Source organism: Ylistrum balloti, unplaced genomic scaffold (genome assembly GCF_031769215.1).
Source record: "Ylistrum balloti isolate Yb309-2 unplaced genomic scaffold, AGI_CSIRO_Ybal_v1 Utg370330, whole genome shotgun sequence".
Taxonomy (NCBI): Eukaryota; Metazoa; Mollusca; class Bivalvia; order Pectinida; family Pectinidae; genus Ylistrum; species Ylistrum balloti.
This window is the reverse complement of record NW_026782240.1, coordinates 263,750-287,578: the sequence shown is the minus strand read 5'-3', so window position 1 is coordinate 287,578 and position 23,829 is coordinate 263,750. Positions and strand designations below refer to the sequence as shown.

Below are 23,829 nucleotides of genomic sequence, written 5' to 3'. Positions count from 1 at the left end.
TCTCCTATATATACATATGATGTGGCTGTTAGACAAAACAAAGACTGGGTTAACGACAGTGACAGGTTTCTTATCTCTGACTAATTAGCAACTGACTTCTGTCGCTTTGAGACATGTACTACTTAGTGTATGTAAGGTATGATCTATATATTAAATATGTTTTAAGCTGACACTTTAATGTCCTTTGTTTAAATCAATCCAGTACCTGAGGCAAGTTATAAAATCACCTGCTGAAATCATCTAATGAGCTAATCAATAATAATGTAGACGTATTAACCTACTTTTAGTATATATAGTTAGTATTTACAGTGTACATATATTGTAGTCTTAATTGAAGTTTACAAGGAGAATAAAAAAGTTTGCACAGAATGTGTCTATGCTCAGTAAATACTAGCTTAGTGTCCTTATATTAGTAGATGGGAGAGATGTCAGTAATTGTTATAAATAGTAAGAAATTAATCTTTCTGAATAAAAACATAACGTGATAGATAATTTTGTTATTTAGTTTCTATCTTTTGGTAAGTGGAGATGGGACAAATTAAACTGTAGATAAATCAACTGTTAGGTACCATATTTCCAGTGAAAATAGCACCTTATAACTTATCAGTGTATGTGTCGGCTCATATTAAGAAAAATTTGTTTTTGGTTTGTTGTGTGTGTTTTTTTTAAAGGGTTGGTGGGGGGGGGGGGAGGAGGGGGTTGTTTTCATTATTGACTCGTCTCATAAGAATGAAAAGAAACAAAGAAAAAAAAGATCAATCACAAAAATAAGAGAAAAAAAACCTCAAGAAAACGCAAAATACATCTTTATACTGATCAATATGGATGATGATAAATCTGACATAGCATGAAGATTGAGGTACTTCAGTAAAATTACATTTATGTACAAATATTTGAACATGCTATATATCTGTATGTGTTGACCTCTGTTTTGTGGTCGACACCTGCATCTACGTATAAAGGATATTTATTTACAAATGTCATTGGATAGTTATTATCCTTTTTTCCTTGACTAGTGTCCATATCTTGGAAAGAGAAGGCGTGAAAAGAAAGTGTAATATGACGCATGCTGCTTTTGTCATGATGACAAGATAGTTTAATTCTTTACAGAACATCTAGTAAAAGTATTTATAATTGTTATGTGGTGTTGGCATATAATTTCATACATGGACACTCCTAAATGGTTTGTGTCTTCAGGTATTTAAAAGCTAATATTTCTGGGAAAGGATTGACAGGAATTTATTACATAATAACGCAAACCATTCAAATGCGTTGTCAATTCATACATACTGCTGATTGTAGAATAAAAATTGATTTGAGAAACAAAAGATTTGATAAGGTGTAGGTTGAGGGAATAATACACTGCAGATTTAGGTGTGTACATTCAAATATGGACATTAGGTGTATATGAATGAACATTGTTTTATGTTGCAAGACACTTAGACAAGAATGTAGGGTGAAAGATCAAGTCAATAGCTATTTGGGGAAGTTATTAACTTCTGTGTTATTTTTATTTCGGATCTTGAAACCCAGAGAAAATTCTTGAGTCAGAGTTACGTGCTTGTGGACAGCAGTTACAGGAAGACAAAGTTTCACTACCTGTTGTTGAATGCTGAGAAATTCTATTCTTTTTTACACGGATGCTTAATGTGTAAATGTTAGTATGGTGATTATTACAATATACCACCTTTTGTCACAGGCTTTGTGTTTGTGACATTTCATTGGTTGTTTGCATTCATATTAAGTGTACAGGCAATGACTCAGTGCCTTGTGTGGTTTTGGTCAGTTAATGGTCAGCTCTGACAATAGATAGAGGGGATTAGGGACAAAGTGTAATCCTATATAAGGCTAAGAGTTTGTAGACCTTGGGGAGGCTGGGGGATCAAACCAGTACTAAAACTTTGTACTTACTGATGGTGGGCTTTGCTTACCACACTAGTAAATCTCTCAATCTTCTTACTTCTGTTCAGGAAGTCATGTCATTGAGCAGAACAATAGGTCAGTTAGAGCTCAAGTGTGATCATAGATCAGCCCTATACAAAAGTGTATTCATCTCTGATTACATTCATACTTGTACTGTGTGGGTATTCCTCTCCTTTAATATGGACAGGTCCATGTATTTCATCATGATTCTAACTTCATTATCTAAATCTAAGGCTTAAGAAAACAAAATAAGAGATCAGTGTGATATCACAGGGAAGGAACAGCAGGCCTTCCTCCATTAGACTGGTGTGTTGATACACCTAAATTAACAACTTTCCAAACAAAGATGATAAAATGTAACTCATGTTTGTGAAATAATATAGTGTGATTTACATTTTGAGTTTTTCTTTTTAACGAATTTCTTTTTAATGGCTTCCATATTGACAGTGTAGGATTTTATTTGATGTCAGCGAAACAAAACTATATTTGACTGATATACATGATTTTTATTGTCCACTACTTTGTCAACAAGATAACAGAGGATACTGTGGTGCCACAATATTCGAGCATAAATGAGTCCAATAATTGATAATAACTATAGAAATGAGACATGTTTGTAAAGGAAGGAAAGATAAAATAACATACTTATAGTACATGTTCTTAACATCCAGATTTTTAAAAAATTTCATCAAAAGTATATAAATCCGTTCCACATATACATTAACATGTGTGTAGAAGGATTTGGTGCTAGGTTATTTCATAGCAAGAATATAAACAGGTAGAGGAGTGATGTGTCTCAGCTGGACACTTAATTATAAGTTCAGATCTTGTGAGATGGGCTGGATTCACTTTTACTTTCTCTTGAACATTGGAGTGGCTAAAGAAAGAGAACACAAAGCAAAGAAGTTATATGTTTATAGTAACCAAAATGTGTAAAGTTTTTGTTAAATATAGAAATTTATCATTTAATAAAATCTTACGTATAAATTTGTATGATTTTGACCAATCAGAGCAGTGCCTCACACTGTTAAAACACAAATGAAGTAAAGGTCAGATGGTTTTGTTTTCAATTAAATCTCTACATACATTGGGTTTTCTCTAATTTCGTATGTGAAAATAGTTTGATAAATCAGTCTTACCAGATGACGGTATAAAATGGTAAATACTTTTCTAAATCTAAAGCATTGTATTTAAAATATTGTTGTGTTGTTGTTAAGGTGTTGTGTCAAGCTATCTGATGTCAAAGAATGTGCCAATATTTCCCTACCTTTCTTGAATATGAGTTTAATTTCTAATTGGATTGGAATTTTTCTATTTGATTTTTCTTTTAAAACATAATAAAAGGGGAAAAAAATTGTCTCCCATTCAAGATGACATATATTTCACTAATATAACATCTACCTGGTATACAGGTATTCTATCATACTTGTGAAATATACCAGGCATATGCCATTAAAAATCATTGAATATCCTATCTGCACTGATAAAAAAATGCACTTATTTATATTGCAATTTAATTAATTCACTAGTTTTGAACTTTCTCAGAAAGTGGGAGTCTCTGTTCTTTTTTAGGTACTATCTTTAAATATATATTTTTAAAGAATACAGAATTAGTTAGTGTCTTGCCCAAGGGCATACCTCTTAGATAATGAAAATGCTGAAGTGACAATAGATGACAACATATAAGTCACTTTTAACAAGCAACTTATATACACTAGAGCTTGTTACAGATGATCTAGTGACATAATGATGATTGAAAATGGTCTGATACACAAGTGATCAATTGAAATCATAATAGAATTCTAAAATAGGTCAGATTTTATTTTGCACTACCAATACAATTTACATATAAATCACAGCATACATGTGTAATACACACTAGTGAGTGTTTTCACACACTGTCCAACCCTGGGGCTTTATTTAACATCGCTATGCTAATGTATTTGGTTAGATTTATTGTGACATAAAGGTGACTTTTCTTCCACTTTGGTTATAAACATTTACCAGATATTTATGTAGGTGAGTTTGATGAATGAAATAATTCTTATTTAAGGAAGTTATCATTGAAATGTCTATGCTAAACATGAAGTAATTCATCACATTGAAACACTCGGATGTATTTTATTTAGATTTTGGGATTAAGAAATTAATCAAAACCAAACCTATGAATATTTTAATTTGATGAAAAGAATCTGCCTCTAGGAAATATGATTGGTATTGTTTCGGGAGGAAATTGATTTCTAATGTAATAAAATTAATGACATTCATAATTGTTATAATAGGTCATTTGAACATAGAGCATGACATCAGAGTTTGTCAGTCCCATACATTGATATGGCTTTTACAGAATGTGATTACGGGGAGTATGATTCTTTTCACTTGTTAAATTTTTCCAAACATATCACACAGTCAGTTTAGTCAGTTTGGTGGATTCCACATCAGTTCAGTCAGATTTGTAGATTCCACATCAGTTCAGTCAGATTTGTAGGTTCTAATTCAGTTCAGTCAAGTTCATAGATTCCAGATCCGATAGGAGTTAGATTTGTAGATTCCACATCAGGTCAGCCAGGTTTGTAGATTCCACATCAAGTCAGCCAGGTTTGTAGATTCCATATCAGGTATGTCGGGTTTATAGATTCCACATCAGGTCAGCCAGGTTTGTAGATTCCACATTAGGTCTGTTAGGTTTATAGATTCCACATCAGGTCTGTCAGGTTTGTAGATTCCACATCAGGTCAGCCAGGTTTGTAGATTCCACATCAGGTCTGTCGGGTTTATAGATTCCACATCAGGTCAGCCAGGTTTGTAGATTCCACATCAGGTCTGTCAGGTTTATAGATTCCACATCAGGTCTGTCAGGTTTGTAGATTCCACATCAGGTCAGCCAGGTTTGTAGATTCCACATCAGGTCTGTCGGGTTTATAGATTCCACATCAGGTCAGCCAGGTTTGTAGATTCCACATCAGGTCAGACGGGTTTATAGATTCCACATCAGGTCTGTCAGGTTTGTAGATTCCACATCAGGTCAGCCAGGTTTGTAGATTCCACATCAGGTCTGTCGGGTTTATAGATTCCACATCAGGTCTGTCAGGTTTGTAGATTCCACATCAGGTCAGCCAGGTTTGTAGATTCCACATTAGGTCAGCCAGGTTTGTAGATTCCACATCAGGTCTGTCGGGTTTGTAGATTCCACATCAGGTCAGCCAGGTTTGTAGATTCCACATCAGGTCTGTCGGGTTAATAGATTCCACATCAGGTCTTTCAGGTTTATAGATTCCACATCAGGTCAGCCAGGTTTGTAGATTCCACATCAGGTCAGCCAGGTTTGTAGATTCCACATCAGGTCTGTCGGGTTTATAGATTCCATATCAGGTCTGTCAGGTTTGTAGATTCCACATCAGGTCAGGGTTTGATTCCAGATTCCACATCAGGTCTGTCGGGTTTATAGATTCCATATCAGGTCTGTCAGGTTTGTAGATTCCACATCAGGTCTGTCAGGTTTATAGATTCCATATCAGGTCTGTCAGGTTTGTAGATTCCACATCAGGTCTGTCGGGTTTATAGATTCCATGTCAGGTCTGTCGGGTTTATAGATTCCACATCAGGTCAGCCAGGTTTGTAGATTCCACAGCTTTGAAACATATTGAATTATCTTCATTGATTACTTCAAAATTGTCATATATAGTAAGTCATTGAAATATTTTTGACTAGTTCATAGTTTACAGAGTATTTGATATAGTAGATAGACACTATTCTTATTGATAGCTGAAATAAAGCAGGATTTTAGGGGCAGTAGCAATATGGATACAATTCTTCTATTGACTAATAAATTTTGGTTGCCTCCTATTTTGAAATTTTGCATTTAGAAAGCAGTGAATTTGGTGCCAAAATTACAATCCATTAAGTAAATCAAGTACATACTTCTAAACCTTCCATCACTTGTTATATACTCAACACAAACACATCTGTCATTTAACAGGTGTTCTAACCGTGTAAGGTGATTAATTTTTGCCCATTGTTTGCTTAGAGAATTTCTAATGGGTCATATTATGATTGACACTGGTAGTATTATGAGATAGGGAGCTTACTAGAAGGAGTCTGTGTTTACACATGCATGTCCAATCACTGATAACATCACCGATAACTGTTGACATATACAGGATAGCTTGATAGTGTTGTCCGATGTACTTGAACACCAAGGTTACGTCAGAGCGCCAGATCTCCCATTGTCTCTTCATTTCATGGTATTGAGGAATCTGTGCATCGTCTCCTTGTTTTGGGGCAATGAGGAATCTGTGCATTGTCTCTTTGTTTTGGGGCAATGAGGAATCTGTGCATTGTCTCTTTGTTTTGTGGCAATGTGGAATCTGCATTGTGTCTTTGTTTGGTGGCAATGAGGAATCTGTGCATTGTGTCTTTGTTTTGTGGCAATGTGGAATCTGTGCATTGTCTCTTTGTTTTGTGGCAATGTGGAATCTGCATTGTGTCTTTGTTTTGTGGCAATGTGGAATCTGTGCATTGTCTCTTTGTTTTGTGGCAATGTGGAATCTGTGCATTGTCTCTTTGTTTTGTGGTAATGTAGAATCTGTGCATTGTCTCTTTGTTTTGTGGCAATGTGGAATCTGTGCATTGTCTCTTTGTTTTGTGGCAATGTGGAATCTGTGCATTGTCTCCTTGTTTTGTGGCAATGTGGAATCTGTGCATTGTCTCTTTGTTTTGTGGCAATGTGGAATCTGTGCATTGTCTCTTTGTTTTGTGGCAATGTGGAATCTGCACATTGTCACCCGTTGTCTCTTAGTTTGGTGGTATTGAGGAATCTGCATTGTTGCCCACTGTCCCTTAATATCATGGTTTTGAGGAATCTGTGCAATGTCTCTTAGTTTCCTGGTATTGAGAAATCTGTGCATTGTCCCTTAGTTTCATGGTATTGAGAAATCTGTGCATTGTCCCTTAGTTTCATGGTATTTAGGAATCTGTGCATTTTCCCTTAGTTTCATGGTATTTAGGAATCTGTGCATTGTCTCTTAGTTTCCTGGTATTGAGGGATCTGCTTTGTCCCTTAGTTTCATGGTATCTAGGAATCTGTGCATTGTCCCTTAGTTTCACGGTATTTAGGACTCTGAGCATTGTCTCTTAGTTTCCTGGTATTGAGGAATCTTGCTTTGTCCCCTAGTTTCACGATATTTAGGACTCTGAGCATTGTCTATTAGTTTCATGGTATTGTAGAATCTGCAATGTCCATTATTTAAATGATATTGAGGACTCTGCTTTGTCCCTTAGTTTCATAATATTGAGGAATCTGTGCATTATCTCCCATTTTCCCTTAGTTTCATAATATTGAGGAATCTGTGCATTATCTCCCATTTTCCCTTAGTTTCATGATATTGAGGAATCTGTGCATTATCTCCCATTTTCCCTTAGTTTCTTGGTATTGAGGAATCTTTGCAAGGTACAACATAATACTTATTGTCCATTACGTCCCAGCTCTGAACCGAGTATATAGCATTATGTATACTAGGGTAATCTGGATGTTGTATGACATGATAGTGTGTGATCATGTGCATATTTACTGCTTGAATCTCTGTACAATGGTGGTGCTTTATTCTGTAAATTATTGAATTCAATTTTGATTTACAAACTCTAAGGGAAACTCCTACTAGATGTGAAGAATGACAGCTTGCTTCCCTTTCCATTAAAAAAAAATGTGATTTTTTTTATATTACTGTTCATTATCAGGATTTGTAGAATAAAACCTGCATGGTGAAGGTAAAATAATAGTAAATCAGGAAAACAACTTATAAATATCTTATTATAAGATGTCAACAATGAACCAGATCTGCAGATCAGACAAGTGATATAAATCCTGATATAACCATTTATAAAACTAAAATTTCAAAACAGATCACATGCTGCCATGTAGTCAACTGTATAGAATAATATTGTACCGAATCATCACTTTTGTAGAATAGGAATATTGAATAAGTGGCTTATTCCTTAGATGCACTAAAGTAATTTCTGTATAGGCACTTTGGCACCCAAGTTTGTGTGTAGGAGTCTGGATGGTCTCTGTACATAATCATTGATGAGTAAAGAGTCTTCGTGATGGTATTACGAGGATATATATTAACTGACAGGACCTGAGAGGGATGCAACAGACACTGACACAGGTACAGTTGGATGTCTATTCACCTCTGTGTTAACATTAATTAGCGTTACAGGGATGTGGCTGGAATTGTAGGGATATGAACTGTGGAACAAACAACACTATCATACTTTGATGTATTATGACACTACTTGTCTGCACACTTTATTGATATATATGCACAATACCAAACTAAATTGGATTACTAGAGATCTGATGGTGATTATGGAACATAAGATACCATTTTTCACAGATAAAGAAATTCTTGGTATGCGAGTTGGAAGGTCAACAGGAAGTCAAGATATTTGTATTCTCTTCTACCATTATATACATCAGATGTGTGTGTGAGCTGGTATTGTTAGTAGGTATTTGGCCATTCAACAAGTCAGCTATGATTGAAATGGACCTGATGGCTTTTCAACCTTTGATTATAAGCTGAGAAATTAATGGTAGTTCCATCCAAAGATACAGATTGATAATGTCACTATTCCATGTTCTTTCTCAATCTCTTACATCAATTGCCATCAAATATCGCGCCATTTCTAGTACCATGCTTTTGAATTCAACTTATATGCATTTACACACAAAATGTTTCTTTTAATGTTACAGGAGAGATTAACTGTTTTTTCATATGTTTAAGTAAGAAGTCTTTGTTGTTTATTTTTAATTTTGAGGATCTTTCATCATTCAGCTTGTAAGTGTTCATTCGACAGTGATATCGTAATTGTGAGTGTATTACCTGTGAGGTGGTGGTCTCACAGGCCCCTTTAAAACAGGTACCCCATCTAATTCAATCCAGCAGCTATCATTTAATTGGTGTTATGGTTATACAGGCCGTCTTACAACCAGTAGGTGGACCTCTCAAAAAATCAGCCCTCTAGTCCTACCTAGTCATATGATACGAAATAGGTGCCACCATGGTGGCCACATAGTCCATTGCAAAAGGTAAACCTCCAAAATGATCAGCCCCTTGGGATTGGGATGGCCATACTGTCCCATTTACTGCTGATAGATGGACCTCCTAAAGGATCAGCCCCTTTAGTCTACCCAGTGGCATGATGTGAGATGATCGGCAGATGGTTGGCATTCCAGTATAATTGTTACAATGTGTGTAGATCTCTTGTCATTGCTCTATACACACTAGTATGTGTACAACTCTCTGCACTGCACCAGGCTCAGGGTTGTGTACCATTTTATAAGCCTTTATCTGTGTGTGGAATAGCTGTGTTTTTATACCCTTGCTATAAGGACTTTTTAACTTGTCTGATTAGCCAGAGACTTGATTGTGCAATACATTTCACACACGTATACATCCTAGTTAAAGTGAGCCCTTGAGGTCCCCTTGACCTTCACATTTCCCTACACATACTTAAAACCAAGTCCAATCTCAATTTAGTGATGCTTCACTGCAACATCCCACCTCTGGTATCTAGACAGATTGAAAATGAGCATGAGGAGGTATCTTCATCAATCAGACTCCCTAACTCCCTGGTGTATCAACATTTCATTTCTTCTGTCTTCATCTCTGTGTTTCTGTCAATGACGTGTGTGTCCCTTGATTCCCTTATTGCATCTCTAAACCTCACTAATTTATTCAGTCTCTATATGTTTCCCTCTCCTCTAGACCTTCTTCACCTCTATCCTTTATCTCCTAAGCATGATATCCTCTTTCCATTTTGTAGTTTGCTTTTTCTGTGGGACTTATCCAAATTTTAAGAATTCACTTTATCGCTTCGTAATGGCACTCACCAATAGTTTTGGAAATTGTATTCAAGACTTGCCAATAAAAATCCTACAAAACTTACCGCCTACCAATTACCTATTGTTATTTTTATCATCCAAAGTCTCCTGACAAAATATGTTAAGCTAAATTCTTAGATGGCGATATTTCCTAAAACCAAACTTTAATAATTACAGCAGTAGTACTTAAATAATGTATATAGTTATATATTGTTTATTTTCATCAATATCTGTGTATGAATCGAATTGTTATTTATTATTTCTTTGTCTTTTAGTGTCTTGTGATGATGTTATATACCTTTGATAGGTGAACTGATGTCTGTTGGTTCATATACGTTTGATAGGAGTACTGATGTCTGGTGGTTCATACATTTGATAGGAGTACTGATGTCTGATGGTTCATACTTTTGATAGATGAACTGATGTCTGTTGGTTCATACCTTTGATAGGAGTACTGATGTCTGTTGGTTCATACCTTTGATAGGTGTACTGATGTTTGATGATGATGGTTTAACCTTTGATAGGTGTACTGATATCTGATGATGATGGTTCATACCTTTGATAGGAGTACTGATGTCTGATGATGATGTTTTATAGTTGATGTCTGATGGTGATGTTTTAAAGTTGATGCCTGATGATGTTTTATAGTTGATGTCTGATGATGATGTTTTATAGTTGATGTCTGATGATGATGTTTTATCGTTGATGTCTGATGATGTTTTATCGTTGATGTCTGATGATGTTTTATAGTTGATGTCTGATGATGATGTTTTATCGTTGATGTCTGATGATGTTTTATAGTTGATGTCTGATGATGTTTTATAGTTGATGTCTGATGATGATATTTTATCGTTGATGTCTGATGGTGATGTTTTATCGTTGATGTGTGATGATGATGTTTTATCGTTGATGTCTGATGGTGTTTTATCGTTGATGTATGATGATGATGTTTTATAGTTGATGTCTGATGATGATGTTTTATAGTTGATGTCTGATGATGATGTTTTATAGTTGATGTCTGATGATGATGTTTTAAAGTTGATGCCTGATGATGTTTTATAGTTGATGTCTGATGATGATGTTGATGTATTTGATGATGGTGATGATGATGTTTTATCGTTGATGTGTGATGATGTTTTATCGTTGATGTCTGATGGTGATATTTTATCGTTGATGTGTGATGATGATGTTTTATCGTTGATGTGTGATGATGTTTTATCGTTGATGTCTGATGATGTTTTATAGTTGATGTCTGATGATGATGTTTTATCGTTGATGTCTGATGGTGATGTTTTATCGTTGATGTGTGATGATGATGTTTTATCGTTGATGTGTGATGATATTTTATCGTTGATGTCTGATGATGTTTTATAGTTGATGTCTGATGGTGATGCTATATAGTTGATGTCTGATGATGATGTTTTATCGTTGATGTCTGATGATGATGTTTCATAGTTGAAGTCTGATGATGTTTCATAGTTGATGTCTGATGATGTGGTTACATTATAATCGGTATTGATTCTTCCCTGTTGTGACATATCCAGTTGACGTGTTGGATCACTTTCATTTTACTTCATCATCTCAACTCTGATTAATCAATACAGATTTTACATTAGTACAAATGTGTTGGCCATGTTTGGTGGTGATTAATGATCCTCAAGGAATAAAAACTATGATTTAATCTCTCGATTTATTTTCTGAAATCCAATTACAAAAAAAAGGACAGAAAGCTGCAACTGGTTTCTTTGATGACACTCCTGGAAAGATTTAGAAGCATGTTGTCTGTATCCTGAAGTCATTCTGTATGTTATGACTATCCCTGATTATTGGCGGCTGTTGACCATTGTTTCCATACCATTATACTCCTTTGTGTACTCACTTCCCTTTCATTAGGGACAGCCTTCCAGAGTCGGCCCCTAACCCCATCCCTTAGTCTGCTGCAGTGGCTGGCACCAGAAAAATCAATTGGAAAAATTGCCTGATTATCATTGTCCTGGTCATGCCTTGATAAATCACCATGTGTTAGCTATTGGCAGGGTTAATCTACCCTAAGGGGGCCTCTAATGGTTTTCATCAATTCTTAATGTTCTAGATGAATACTCTACTTTCTAAAATAGAACCCATGATCTATATGTATGAGAATGATATTTTTATTCTGGTGTATGAGAAGATAACAATTTGAGATGTAAGCAGTAACAGATCAACTCTTCGTTAACCAATTTTGTGTTCCCTCTGGGTGCCCCTTGGCGTTTGATTGCTGCAGAAACTTGGTCGACATATTTACAACATGAATTGTGGAGTTGGAGTACCACACAATAACACAGGGGGATGTTTAGGTGCATATTAGTAACATTGGAAATTGATGATTTAATTCTGTAAGGAAGGTAAGTTACAGGCTAGAAGTATATGATTATGTGTGCTAGGTGTATCATTTGTTTCCATTAAGGAATTCTCACTGATTTGGCGACATGGATTAATGGAAGCTACACTTCCTGTGTTTTGAGTTGGCCACATGGTATGTAGGGTGTGTTACATGTAAGATAGCGGGTTGGATGCCTACATCAAATATCCTATAGGGTAAACACTACACACTAGATATTTAAGATTTGCATATATTGTGTTAATAGTTCAACATTCATTGATCGTGATATTTTAACTGATTTCTTGATTATGTATGTATGTGTGTATTTTTTAAGGCATGGTCTGATTTTAATTTGTATACAGGATACTTGTCAAAGTTGTCAGACACTATTACATAATGGTGTTGAATTCTTATACATTAATTGCATCACTTACATAATACATATGTCCAGGGTCCTGTTCTACATGTTTGTTATTCCTTATAATTATCTCAGTTCATACTCTCAGTCACATTTTCTTCACATCTTTATTTCTGTGATCATTTCGAGGATTTCTGTCTGAATATTTGCTCAAACGTTAAATAAACATGATTTGATTTGACGTAAACATCCTGTTTTAGAGGCTGGGTGTCTATGTTGCTCTAATTATGATTATGCTAAATACGTTTTCTGTATAAATGTTTTGCTTATTGATGTGAAATGGTTGTCCATTAAGCTGACACAAAAGTAGCAAACATACAAGTCATTTAGATGACCCAGGTGCTTGTATTGGACAAGGCAAGAAAGGCCTGACTGTCATCTGTGGGATCATGCAAGTTTTCCCTGGTTCTTCTGGTCTCTCTTAACAGTAAGACTCATTGCTGTCTTCCATATGGGCTATTATGATTGATAAACAACACAGATGTAATTTACATTCCAATCATTTTCAATATTTATCCATAGCATTTGTTTTCTTCTCTGTCTGTCCAGCCATCTGATCCACCCACCTGTCCAACATGAACACCTCCTCGTCGTACATTTATATAGGTCACTGTGACCATAATTTTGTGCTTCACTTAAAACTTACTAGGACTAATGATTGACTTCTATTAAGACTGTGGTAAGGGTATACAGATGTATAACATTGTGTAGAAGTCACCTTCCCTTATTAAAAAGACAAATGTTATGTACCTTTTTAAAGTATCACTTTGGCTAATATATTAGGCACTTGCTGGCTTTTATTTTCAAATCGAAACAAAATCATTGTGTGCTGAAATAGCTTTTTCAGTAAGTTTTATAACAGATGGTTGATAGAAAAAGTTGCCTATCAGTGTTGTTTACATGGTATGATGTTAACCTCAATGAATAGTATACCTTATATACTGAAAAAAATTACCTGGTTCAAAGTTTATAAATAGGCTGATTTTGCCAACAACCAGCTTTAATTTGAACATTGTGAATACAATCTTATTCATGGTAAATAGTTTTAGCCCATAGAATAGAGCTCCTAGCATGTATATACATTAGAAATATAAGCTTTGGTAAGAAGATATAGTCATCTTCAACGGTATAGAGTTAATTATATCTGGAGGGTAAAGAGATCGTATTTATAGGGTAGAGATTTTGTCTTGGTCATTGTGACATGGGATTCTCTAAGACTGATAAATTAAAAATGTTCACGTTGACAGCATTGTTATTGTATGCGACAGCTCTGTTGTTCATCCGCAGATCAAAACGACAACAAAATAAAAATTTGTGACAGCAATGATTGCTGTCAATGATTGTTGTACTTTAAAGGAAATTGCCTTCAGTTTAGGTTATATAAAAACACTAGAATTAATCATGTGTATGGCTCCTCTACCATGGAAAGGACTGGAAGTTTTAAATAAAAAATAACATTTATTATCAGGTATAATGATGTATGTTGTTTGATTTACAGATTTCTTGTCATGTATTGTTACATCTAAAAACAATTAAATATGAAGTTATTTAAACGTGATTGTATCGGTTTGGTAGATTTGATGGTTGGAGTTCAAAGATTTTGGAAAATATCTTTACAAGTACTGACTGTTGTTTGTTCGACTGAAGCAGCTTGTTTTAGCTTTCCCTTCAGGTTGTTAAAAAGGTGTGTCCAACTTCTCTGAGCTAATACTGAACTGCCAATGAATGAGCATTTGAAAGAGTTAGATACCTGTTAGGTTAGAATGATATAATCAGATCTTGATTAAAAGGATGTGTTACTTCCCCATTTTAATAATAATAATTCTAAAATTAATCTTCAGGTTTTCTAGTCTTTTATATATTTTTAGCACTTGAATATATTTTTCACTTAGCATTTCAGAACACAATTTTTGAATATTATGTATAAAGGTGTTAGGATTAGTCAGGAATATTATACATCATTTTAAAATTGAAGGAGTTTAGTAAGGGTTTCTGGGAATGTGTACCGAGATATTTACTTGTATTTAGTTGTACCGAGAGATACCTGAGAGAATTCATAAGTAAATTTGCTTGGTGAAATAAAGGTAGAAAATTTGGAAAGGTTTAGGGTGCAAGAGATTTCCAAGGTTGATGGCTATGTTATCTTGCAGTTTGTGGGGGAAAAGTGTTGTGATAATGTCTAAAGGAGTAGATGGGTAAATGGTTTTTAGGTAGGTTAGTTTCAGACCCATTTTGTGTGTGTGTGAAAACAGATGGTTTGATATGGAAGGTATATGTGGTAAAGCCTGATTAGTCCATCACCTCCTTGTTGTGACGAGCTGGGGGGGATACCCAGGTCAGCTGTTGATGGGATTAATCAGGCAAACAATTTGCCTTAGGTATGTTGATTCAGTGAATAGAACTATATTTAAGAAATGATTTAAAAAGCTTACACAGATGTATATCAATTAAGTGTCGAGTTACAGATTATATATACCAAGGTACCAAAATGGTCAGTATACAGCTGTTGATAACATCGGTAGAATTTCTGTATACAGTAGTAGTACTGTCAGCAACATTGTAACATTGGCAGAGTTATTATATACTGTCTTACAACAATGAGAAAGTCACAATAATAATACAACAGGCAGGTAATAAATGCAATTTCTCGGGGAAATAGCCAGTTTTTTTCACCAATACTATAGATTTGAAATAAAAATTCATTTAAAGACCTCCATTTGACGGAGTAAAGCAGAAAACATTTTTTTAACAAGTTCTTTCTGATGTTTTGAAATTTTATTATGGTAATTTACTGATGATTCATCTCGAAAATTACAACAATTGTGGGGACACATCATTACTCTCATTCCCAGGTAATGGAAGGCTGACTAGTATGATATAAAACGTGCTGTTATCAATACCATACAAGTGGTGCATTTCATTGGTTTTTTGAGAAATGCGTTTACCAGATATTGTGTAAACTTCATGAGAAAACATTTCTATTTGCTAAGAGATCAGGCATAATTAATGTAATGTCTGACATTTTGTAATTTGTTTTCTCACAGATTTTTTAATCATGTAAATGCAGATATTATATTGAATCAAGTCTTGATGTCTTGACAATGTATGTCACTCTCCTCTCAAAAATCTCTATGGATTTCTAGTAAAGATATTTACAACAACAGATAAACAACAGCAAGGAATATAATGATATGCTCTATTTGTGCAAAGTATCAATGGTTCATGTTTGCTTCTGTCACCAATTTAGACTTAAAAGTCCATTGTTTGTAAGCCAAGTCTGATGAAAAGCAGAGACTAAATCTGACAGTCTTCTTCAGTTTGGTAAGAAAACTGTTTAATATCTGATTGAATTGTGACTGGATTAATGTTAGCATCTAAAATTTCATTATATCAACAAGTTTTCAAATATGATTTTAGATATAAAATTTTTGATTCAAGGCCAAAAGCCAACTTTTCTAACTTTGATCCTTTGGTAGGATGAAATGTCATAGGAAATGTATCATTTGAAGTTCTGAGAGACAACTTCTTGATGTGATGGCTCAATCTTGGTAATGATTCTGAGAGACAACTGTTCTATGAGGTGGATTCACCATGGTAATGATTCTGAGAGACAACTGTTCTATGAGGTGGCTTAACCTTGGTAATGATTCTGAGAGACAACTGTTCTATGAGGTGGATTCACCATGGTAATGATTCTGAGAGACAACTGTTCTATGAGGTGGCTTAACCTTGGTAATGATTCTGAGAGACAACTGTTCTATGAGGTGGATTCACCATGGTAATGATTCTGAGAGACAACTGTTCTATGAGGTGGATTCACCATGGTAATGATTCTGAGAGACAACTGTTCTGTGAGGTGGCTTAACCTTGGTAATGATTCTGAGAGACAACTGTTCTATGAGGTGGATTCACCATGGTAATGATTCTGAGAGACAACTGTTCTATGAGGTGGCTTAACCTTGGTAATGATTCTGAGAGACAACTGTTCTTCATGGTTATGATATTGAGAGACGGCTGCCATATCAAATGGCTTCACGGTGGTAGTTCTAAAATATAATGTTTTCTGGGATTTTGTGACCATACAAATAAGTCTTGAGGGATAAACAAAATTTTCCATGGTAGATGAACAGTTGTTTACAATGATTAAAATGCCAATACTAAGTGTTCCTACAAATTTTGTGCTGACTTCAACACTCTTGACTCCTCATTCTTGTAGTTTTCTACTAGCTGTATGTAACTACTTGAAGGGGAAAGGGATGTGTTCCTATCTGTTGTACATAACTTGAGGAGTCCAGTAGTATACATGGATGAGAGTGAGGTTTGTGGAATGTGAATGTACCTCTTGGAAGAGATGAAAAGCTTGTGATCCTGAATAACACAACACATTATAGGCCTGATAATTCTCCCCTCATTCATGTATCTTTACCTATCAACATACACAGTACCAGGAGAGAGGGTGACCGCACCTCTAAGTCCCATACAACACTATCCTGCTATTATGTTTACCCTTTGACACGACAGTCTCCCTGATGCTTTAATGGGTCTAAATAACCATCATCTTCACTCAGGAATTTTAATACATTTTCAATGGGTAATGTCTACCATTAGTACTTCCTGTTATTTCCATTGACCGATGAACTGACTTTGTGAGTAGAATGGTTCCAGTAGTTGTGTTTCAGTCATTTCGCATTTTGAATAAAAAATACATTAACAATAAAATTTCATGAAATGCCTTGATAAAATGTGTCTGCTGTACAAATGAAATCTAACACATCAACAGTTTGTTAATATGTATATCTGGTGTGTATATCCAACAATAAGCCAGTGCTTGGTAATAAGCCCACCCATATCTGTTGTTGCTCCTTAGAATGATGTAGGTTTATCCTGTATAATAGGCCCAATCCCTGTTTTTTGTTGGTCCTAATTGCTTATTGTGGAATAAAACAACAAGGACTTTAGTTTGGAAAAGGTCAGAAATAATTAATGCTGTAAGATTGGGTTTGTTGATAGCATGTTTAGCACTGATGTTACTAACATGTGTGGTAGTGCTAGGAAACACAAAGGAAATGCTTATATGTGTGTCACAATTACTCTTGACTGGCGTACTTTTCACATTGTTTGATATCAGTGATGATAGAGATAACAGTTTTATTTATGATTTCATGATACGGACATAAAGACTACAGAGTAAAGTCACATAACATTTGTTAATATGCCTGATGTAGAATGAGTTATACTGTTGATATAAGTTGTGTTTTGTTAAGCTATTCTACACAGCTAGATAAACAGACAGTTGTAATAATGCCACTGTAACATGATTTTTTTTAAAAATATGGTTTTGTGGTATTTCACTCTGGTTTAATGGTTAATATTTTAGGTCATCTGACTGAAGGGTCTGATGACCTATTGCGATTGCCTTTTGTCTGGCGTCGTCCGGCGTAAACATTTTCAACTTCTTCTCAAGTTCTACATGTCTCATTGAGCTGAAACTTACCTGAAATGATTGTGACATAATCCTGACCAAAGTTTGTTAATTTTGGGTTGGTCCAAAATCCAACATGGCCGCCATCTTGAAAACACATTTTTGACTTCTTCTCAAGTTCATAATTTGAAATCTTGTATTTTATGTCTGAGGACCGTTAAGGCCAATGGGGGTCTTGTAATATATTGTCTTTATCAGGTTGATAATCAAGAGCTCTTTAAAGTTCTTTAATGGAAGGGTTTGGACAATTATCTGTTTGGCACCAATATGCTGTTATTTAAGAACTTATTTCCATATTTAGGACGACAATTTAACTTGTAATTACACTCAATGTTTCAGGACTTGTACAGAGCTTAAATTGTTTCTGTACCTCAGAAACTGTTAGCATGGAAATAATTGAAACACTCATCATGTTTGTTGTTTATCATTATATTTCCTTGAACATCACATTTACATTATCATAAAGTTATGAAAAAAAAATTGTAATTTAGATGTTGAGAAAATCACAAACAATATACATATCTCAGGAACTAAATGGATTTTGAATTTGCTTAGAATTATTAGATTATAAATTTGTCACAGGATTTTGTGATCATTGGTTTAGTTCATCGGGTTAGAGCTCAACGTCACACAAGACAAAGTCTTAAAGGTGACCTATTGCAATTTACTTTTTTCCAGCGTTGGGCTTTGTCTGTTGTAACCTTTAATGGCAAAGTGTGAACCAAAATTGTGAATTACATGGTCCCCACACTAACCAAAAGGGGTCAAATCAACTTGTCTTCTACTTAAGATGCGGATAAGATAGATAAGTTACTGGATGGATAGAAGGGTCTGTGCTCCCCATTGTCTTACATTTTTCCTAGATAACGGGTACCATTATCTGTAGTTATTATAAGAAAACTGCACATATGAGCATAATTTCTTTTAATTTGAACTTGGTTACATGTTCAGTGTAATTCAAGTCATTTTACTTTGATATATTACAAATAAGGACAACAGCAGTATTTATAGAACTCAGGCTATCATAAAGGCCTTTGGGCCTCTTTATTAATTTACAAGGAGTTAAACACATACCCCTGATCATTGACAGGATGGGGTTACATCTCAGTGAGTCCCTGAGGCCTACACACTATAGCCAGGTGGTGGCAAATTATAACCATATTAGTTTTCATACACACTAATTAATTTGATTTAGTTAATACTTAATGCAATCTTAAAGTGATGGCTGTTGACCTTAATGAAAGTTTGTTGGCCATTGATTGGGGTTTATATAATGAGAAGCTTAGAGAAAGGACTTTAAAATCGGATCAGCCAACACACACTAAGCTTTAAAGGACTTCATTGATAAACAAAATCAGTTACATGGACTAGATCTTGACTTAATACTTTCTTTATAAATATACGTCTATAAAGTGGTCAACATATGTTGTTTATTTCCACTTACATTAACTTCAGAATAAACATAAAAAAGGATATCATCTATTTAAGGGGACACTATAGAAAATATTCCTAAAATTGTCATGGTTACCCCAGAAATTTTAATTTTTTGTTTTTATACTGGGTTTATGGCGTCATTAACAGCCATGGTAATTTTGAGTCGGAGCCTCCTTGTCATAACTGCATGGTAGCTACCTCTTTGGACAACATAGGTCTCCCTGTCACTGCATGGTAGCTACCTCTTTGGACAACATAGGTCTCCCTGTCACTGCATGGTAGCTACCTCTTTGGACAACATAGGTCTCCCTGTCACTGCATGGTAGCTACCTCTTTGGACAACATAGGTCTCCCTGTCACTGCATGGTAGCTACCTCTTTGGACAACATAGGTCTCCCTGTCACTGCATGGTAGCTACCTCTTTGGACAACATAGGTCTCCCTGTCGCATGCCATCCAGAACAATTAGTGCAGAGTATTTAACTGCCGTAGGACACTATCACAACAACACAGACAGGTCTGTTTCTCCTGAGAAACACAATTAGCAACTCATAGGGAGTGTCCAATCATGCAGCTCCACCTCAGATCTTCACAAGAGGTTATATAGGCAAACTCTATACTGACTTAGCTATTATTGCTCCCTTAGACACAAATTGTTTGAAATAAAGAGAGGAAATATTGTTAGACTGCAAAGGAAATACCAAATAAAGCATCATTTGAAATTTTCCCCTTGAACATACTTTTAAATACAGATGTCGAGTGAAAAAATTTCTGTGTCAACACATTTAAAAATACACTTGCCATTTTGAGATAAAATATTGTATTTCATTATGAATGATATTTAGAATGGTCTTAGATTCCTAAAGGGTGGAGATAGTTGATTTAAAAGTAGATTGCAAGCCTCTGATTTTCTGCACCTCTATAGATGTTACAGTGTCTACTTCCTGCCATAGCTGTCAGCCTATCTCATGCCAGTGCTCATCTTCAAACGTTCTCGATAAAAAAACTTCATACATTGCATAGTTTAAAAGGCAGTTTCAAGCATTTAAAACTATCAGTAATCGGTGCTTATAGATTTAAAACTATGTCACCTCGATAAAATCAGGAAGGAAACACAGAACTTTAACTCTAGTTTATTGGAGTATGAATTCTAAATAACGGCCTATACTACACACCTGGCCAACGTTATTAGAAACACACCTTATGATTGGTTGAATTACTAATCTGATATCTTGGTTTCTTTTTTCTCAAGTGTTAAATTTGACAGATATTGTAGTAGAGTATAAAAGGGGAAACTTGATGTGTTAGTTGTTGGGTCTTGAGGTCAAGAACAAGGGCATCTATGCATTTCCTCTCTTTGAAACGTACTTTCTGACCAAAGTCGATTAGCCGAGGGATAATGAATGTAGAGTTTTCCCTAAATATCAGGTGTCTGGAGCAATTTTATGGGATTTATAATGAGGATACAATTACTTAAAAGTAAAGATCTATTGTAGACTGCCATTATTGTGATATAATTTGAACATTGTGAATTGTGTTTAAATTGAACAGAGTAAAGACTGTCTGACAGGATTTCTCTGTGTGTCAGGTTAAATAGGCATGGTAATAAAGTTTTATGACATTCTTTAATGTGGCAGGTAAAGTGACTTTCTTTTCCAAAGTGTGTTACCATAGAAACTAATTCCATGCTTGAAACAAAATTAATTTGGATGACATAACACTCTTTCTTTGTGTAAGAATTTTTACATCAATATGCCATACAAATAATAACAAGTGGTACGTTATGAAAGAAAAAAATTGCATTTAAATCTGAAAATCAAAATTTGTATGGCAACCACTTAGGTAAACTGATGATACAGGGAAACTTATTGTATAGGAATTTGGTATTAAATTTGAACTTTAATCAGATAGTTGTCCTAACTATCACAAAGACTTGAGGTCACCAGAAGTAAGGACACAGGTAACCAGTTGCAATCTAACATGTCATCTGTTAGCATTTGATATTTTTAACTGAAACTAAATTGATTTAAGGGATTGAAGATATTTGCAATAGCAGCAGTTTTGAAAATCTGTCTAAAAGTCTGATTTAATTAAGTGCAGCCAAAGAGATTTTAAAGAACTTTAAGATGTTCAGTTTGGGTCCCTACCATGAAGTTAAGTTATCTTGTAGTTAGATATTTAAGATGGCAGCCATAGCAGCCATTTTGTTGTACTAAAGTCTAGATCTGCAAGACAAATTTTTTGTGGCAATACAGGGAAAATTTGTGTGGCAGTTGTTAAGGAAGTGCATAATCTAGTGTTAAACAGTGTAAACAAGTATTTAACCAAGGTTTTAACAGGGTCGGAGATAGAATCTCTCACTTTGAACTTTTAAGTACATAATCACTGGAAAAATAAAAACAGTTCTCCACATAGTTGTTGGAAGCTGTACAAAATGCTGACAGTAAAGTTGAAGTTTGTGTGTTTTCATCGTGAAAATTATCTGGTGTTTTGGCTTAGATTTTCACACAAGTACATCTTGGCCCACCTGATCACACTCGAGGATTAGGGTCTGGAGGTGTGGGCTTCAAGCATGTACAGGTTTTAATATGCTTTTTTGGAAGGTTTACCCGATCCATTTGGTCCAAACATTGGTTTCTGGATAATTTTGGATTAATTTCTGCTACAAGGAATACTTCAGAGGGATTTTGAAGTTTTGTTATATATAACATACCAAAAGCATAGTGTCAAGAAAAAACATCAGTATGTATCTGCTGCAGTTGTGTTTCACAACATTAAGATCAGTGGTTTCAGTTCTGATTGAACAAGTGTTACTTTCCTGTCTGGCACTTCTTGTTACATGTCTACCTAACAGTAGCTTGTTGTACATTATATAGTGAGATTTCGTTTGATCCTATATCTAATGTACTATACAGTCTCTGTCATATTCATGATGTTTAATTACAGGTAAAATGAATTTATTTCCATGAGACGATTGACAAATATTAGAAAGCCTTGTGTAATGTATAACATACAGGTAACTTTTATGCAGGTTGTGTCACCTCTGATGCTCTGTGTCAAGTTAATAAGACAGTATGAATGAAGGATTCACAAACTCACATTGTGTTTCATCAAAAATATCTTTTTATAGGAAACCTATGACAATGCCTCTTTTGTGGTTTAGACACATTAATTTAATAAAAGATAATTTTCATTGTGAGAAGTGTACATTAACCAAGTTTTGTTTTTGAAATCAGATACCAATTTAGTATCAGTGGGTAAGTATGATGTAAAAGATGATGATTATTGCTTTTGAAAAATTGAAATATATGATGATTATGTATTGTGTAAAATACTACAAGTTATTAATCAGATGTGCTTACCTACTGATGCTGTTAATGTTACCTAGGAACAGTAGGTGTTGCTGAATTATCTGTTAAAGTTTATTATATACTGTGACATAATTGAAGGACTTTTTGTGAAGTGTCAGAAGTAAATGTATCATTACAATTTATCTGCTCTGTGTCATTACAGATAGCACGATGGAGCAAGCTCTGGAAGTTAATTCAAGATGATGATGATGGATGCCGGGAAGTAGTTTTAGACCCTATACAGGAGTTTGATACAAACGAATCAGACAGAAAGGTGAAAAAGTGCACAATGGAACGTACCATACTCAAGGTGCACCTCCCTAATGGGGGCTTCAACATGGTCAAATATGGGGATGCCACTGATGTCAAGGTAAATATCCATCAATCAACCCGTGTCTGGTAATAATCCTACCCATATATGTTTATGTTCATTGTCCTGTATTAAACATACCCACTGACTTTGAGTCACAGGTAATATATTGGACCTGTGTATTTTTCCCTGACTTTAAGTCAAAGGTAATGTGATGATCCTGTAGACTTCCCCCTGACTCCTAGTTAAAGGTAATGTGATGGCTCCGTAGATTTCCCCCGACTCTGTGTCAAAGGTAATGTGATGGCCCAATGACATCCCCCTGACTCTGAGTCAAAGGTAATGTGATGGTCCTGTAGATTTCCTCCTGACTCTGAGTCAAAGGTAATCCTCCTGACTCTGTGTCAAAGGTAATGTGATGGTCCTGTAGATTTCCCCCGACTCTGAGTCAAAGGTAATGTGATGGTCCTGTAGATTTCCTCCTGACTCTGTGTCAAAGGTAATGTGATGGCCCTGTAGACTTCCCCGACTCTGAGTCCAAGGTAATTTGATGGCACCTTAGAATTCTTCCTGACTCTGAGTCAAAGGTAAAGTGACGGCACCGTAGACTTCCCCCTGACTCTGAGTCAAAGGTAATGTGATGGCCCTGTAGACTTCCCCTTGACTCTG

The 23,829-nt window shown here is 35.2% G+C and overlaps 1 protein-coding gene across 3 annotated transcripts in view; it reads left to right on the top strand.

Moving 5' to 3' along the window:
• LOC132553467 (focal adhesion kinase 1-like) overlaps positions 1–23,829 on the top strand; it is a 73,488-nt gene that overhangs the window by 1,082 nt on the left and 48,577 nt on the right. The window contains exons 1-2 of one of the 3 annotated variants that reach the window (XM_060217716.1): positions 8,055–8,090; positions 23,014–23,220. In XM_060217716.1, the coding sequence (XP_060073699.1) occupies positions 8,070–8,090; positions 23,014–23,220 (228 nt within the window). In that variant the 5' untranslated portion in view covers positions 8,055–8,069. Of the gene's footprint in view, positions 1–8,054; positions 8,091–12,083; positions 12,190–23,013; positions 23,221–23,829 lie in introns of those variants that run through there. The other 2 variants (XM_060217717.1, XM_060217715.1) reach the window with 2 other exon arrangements.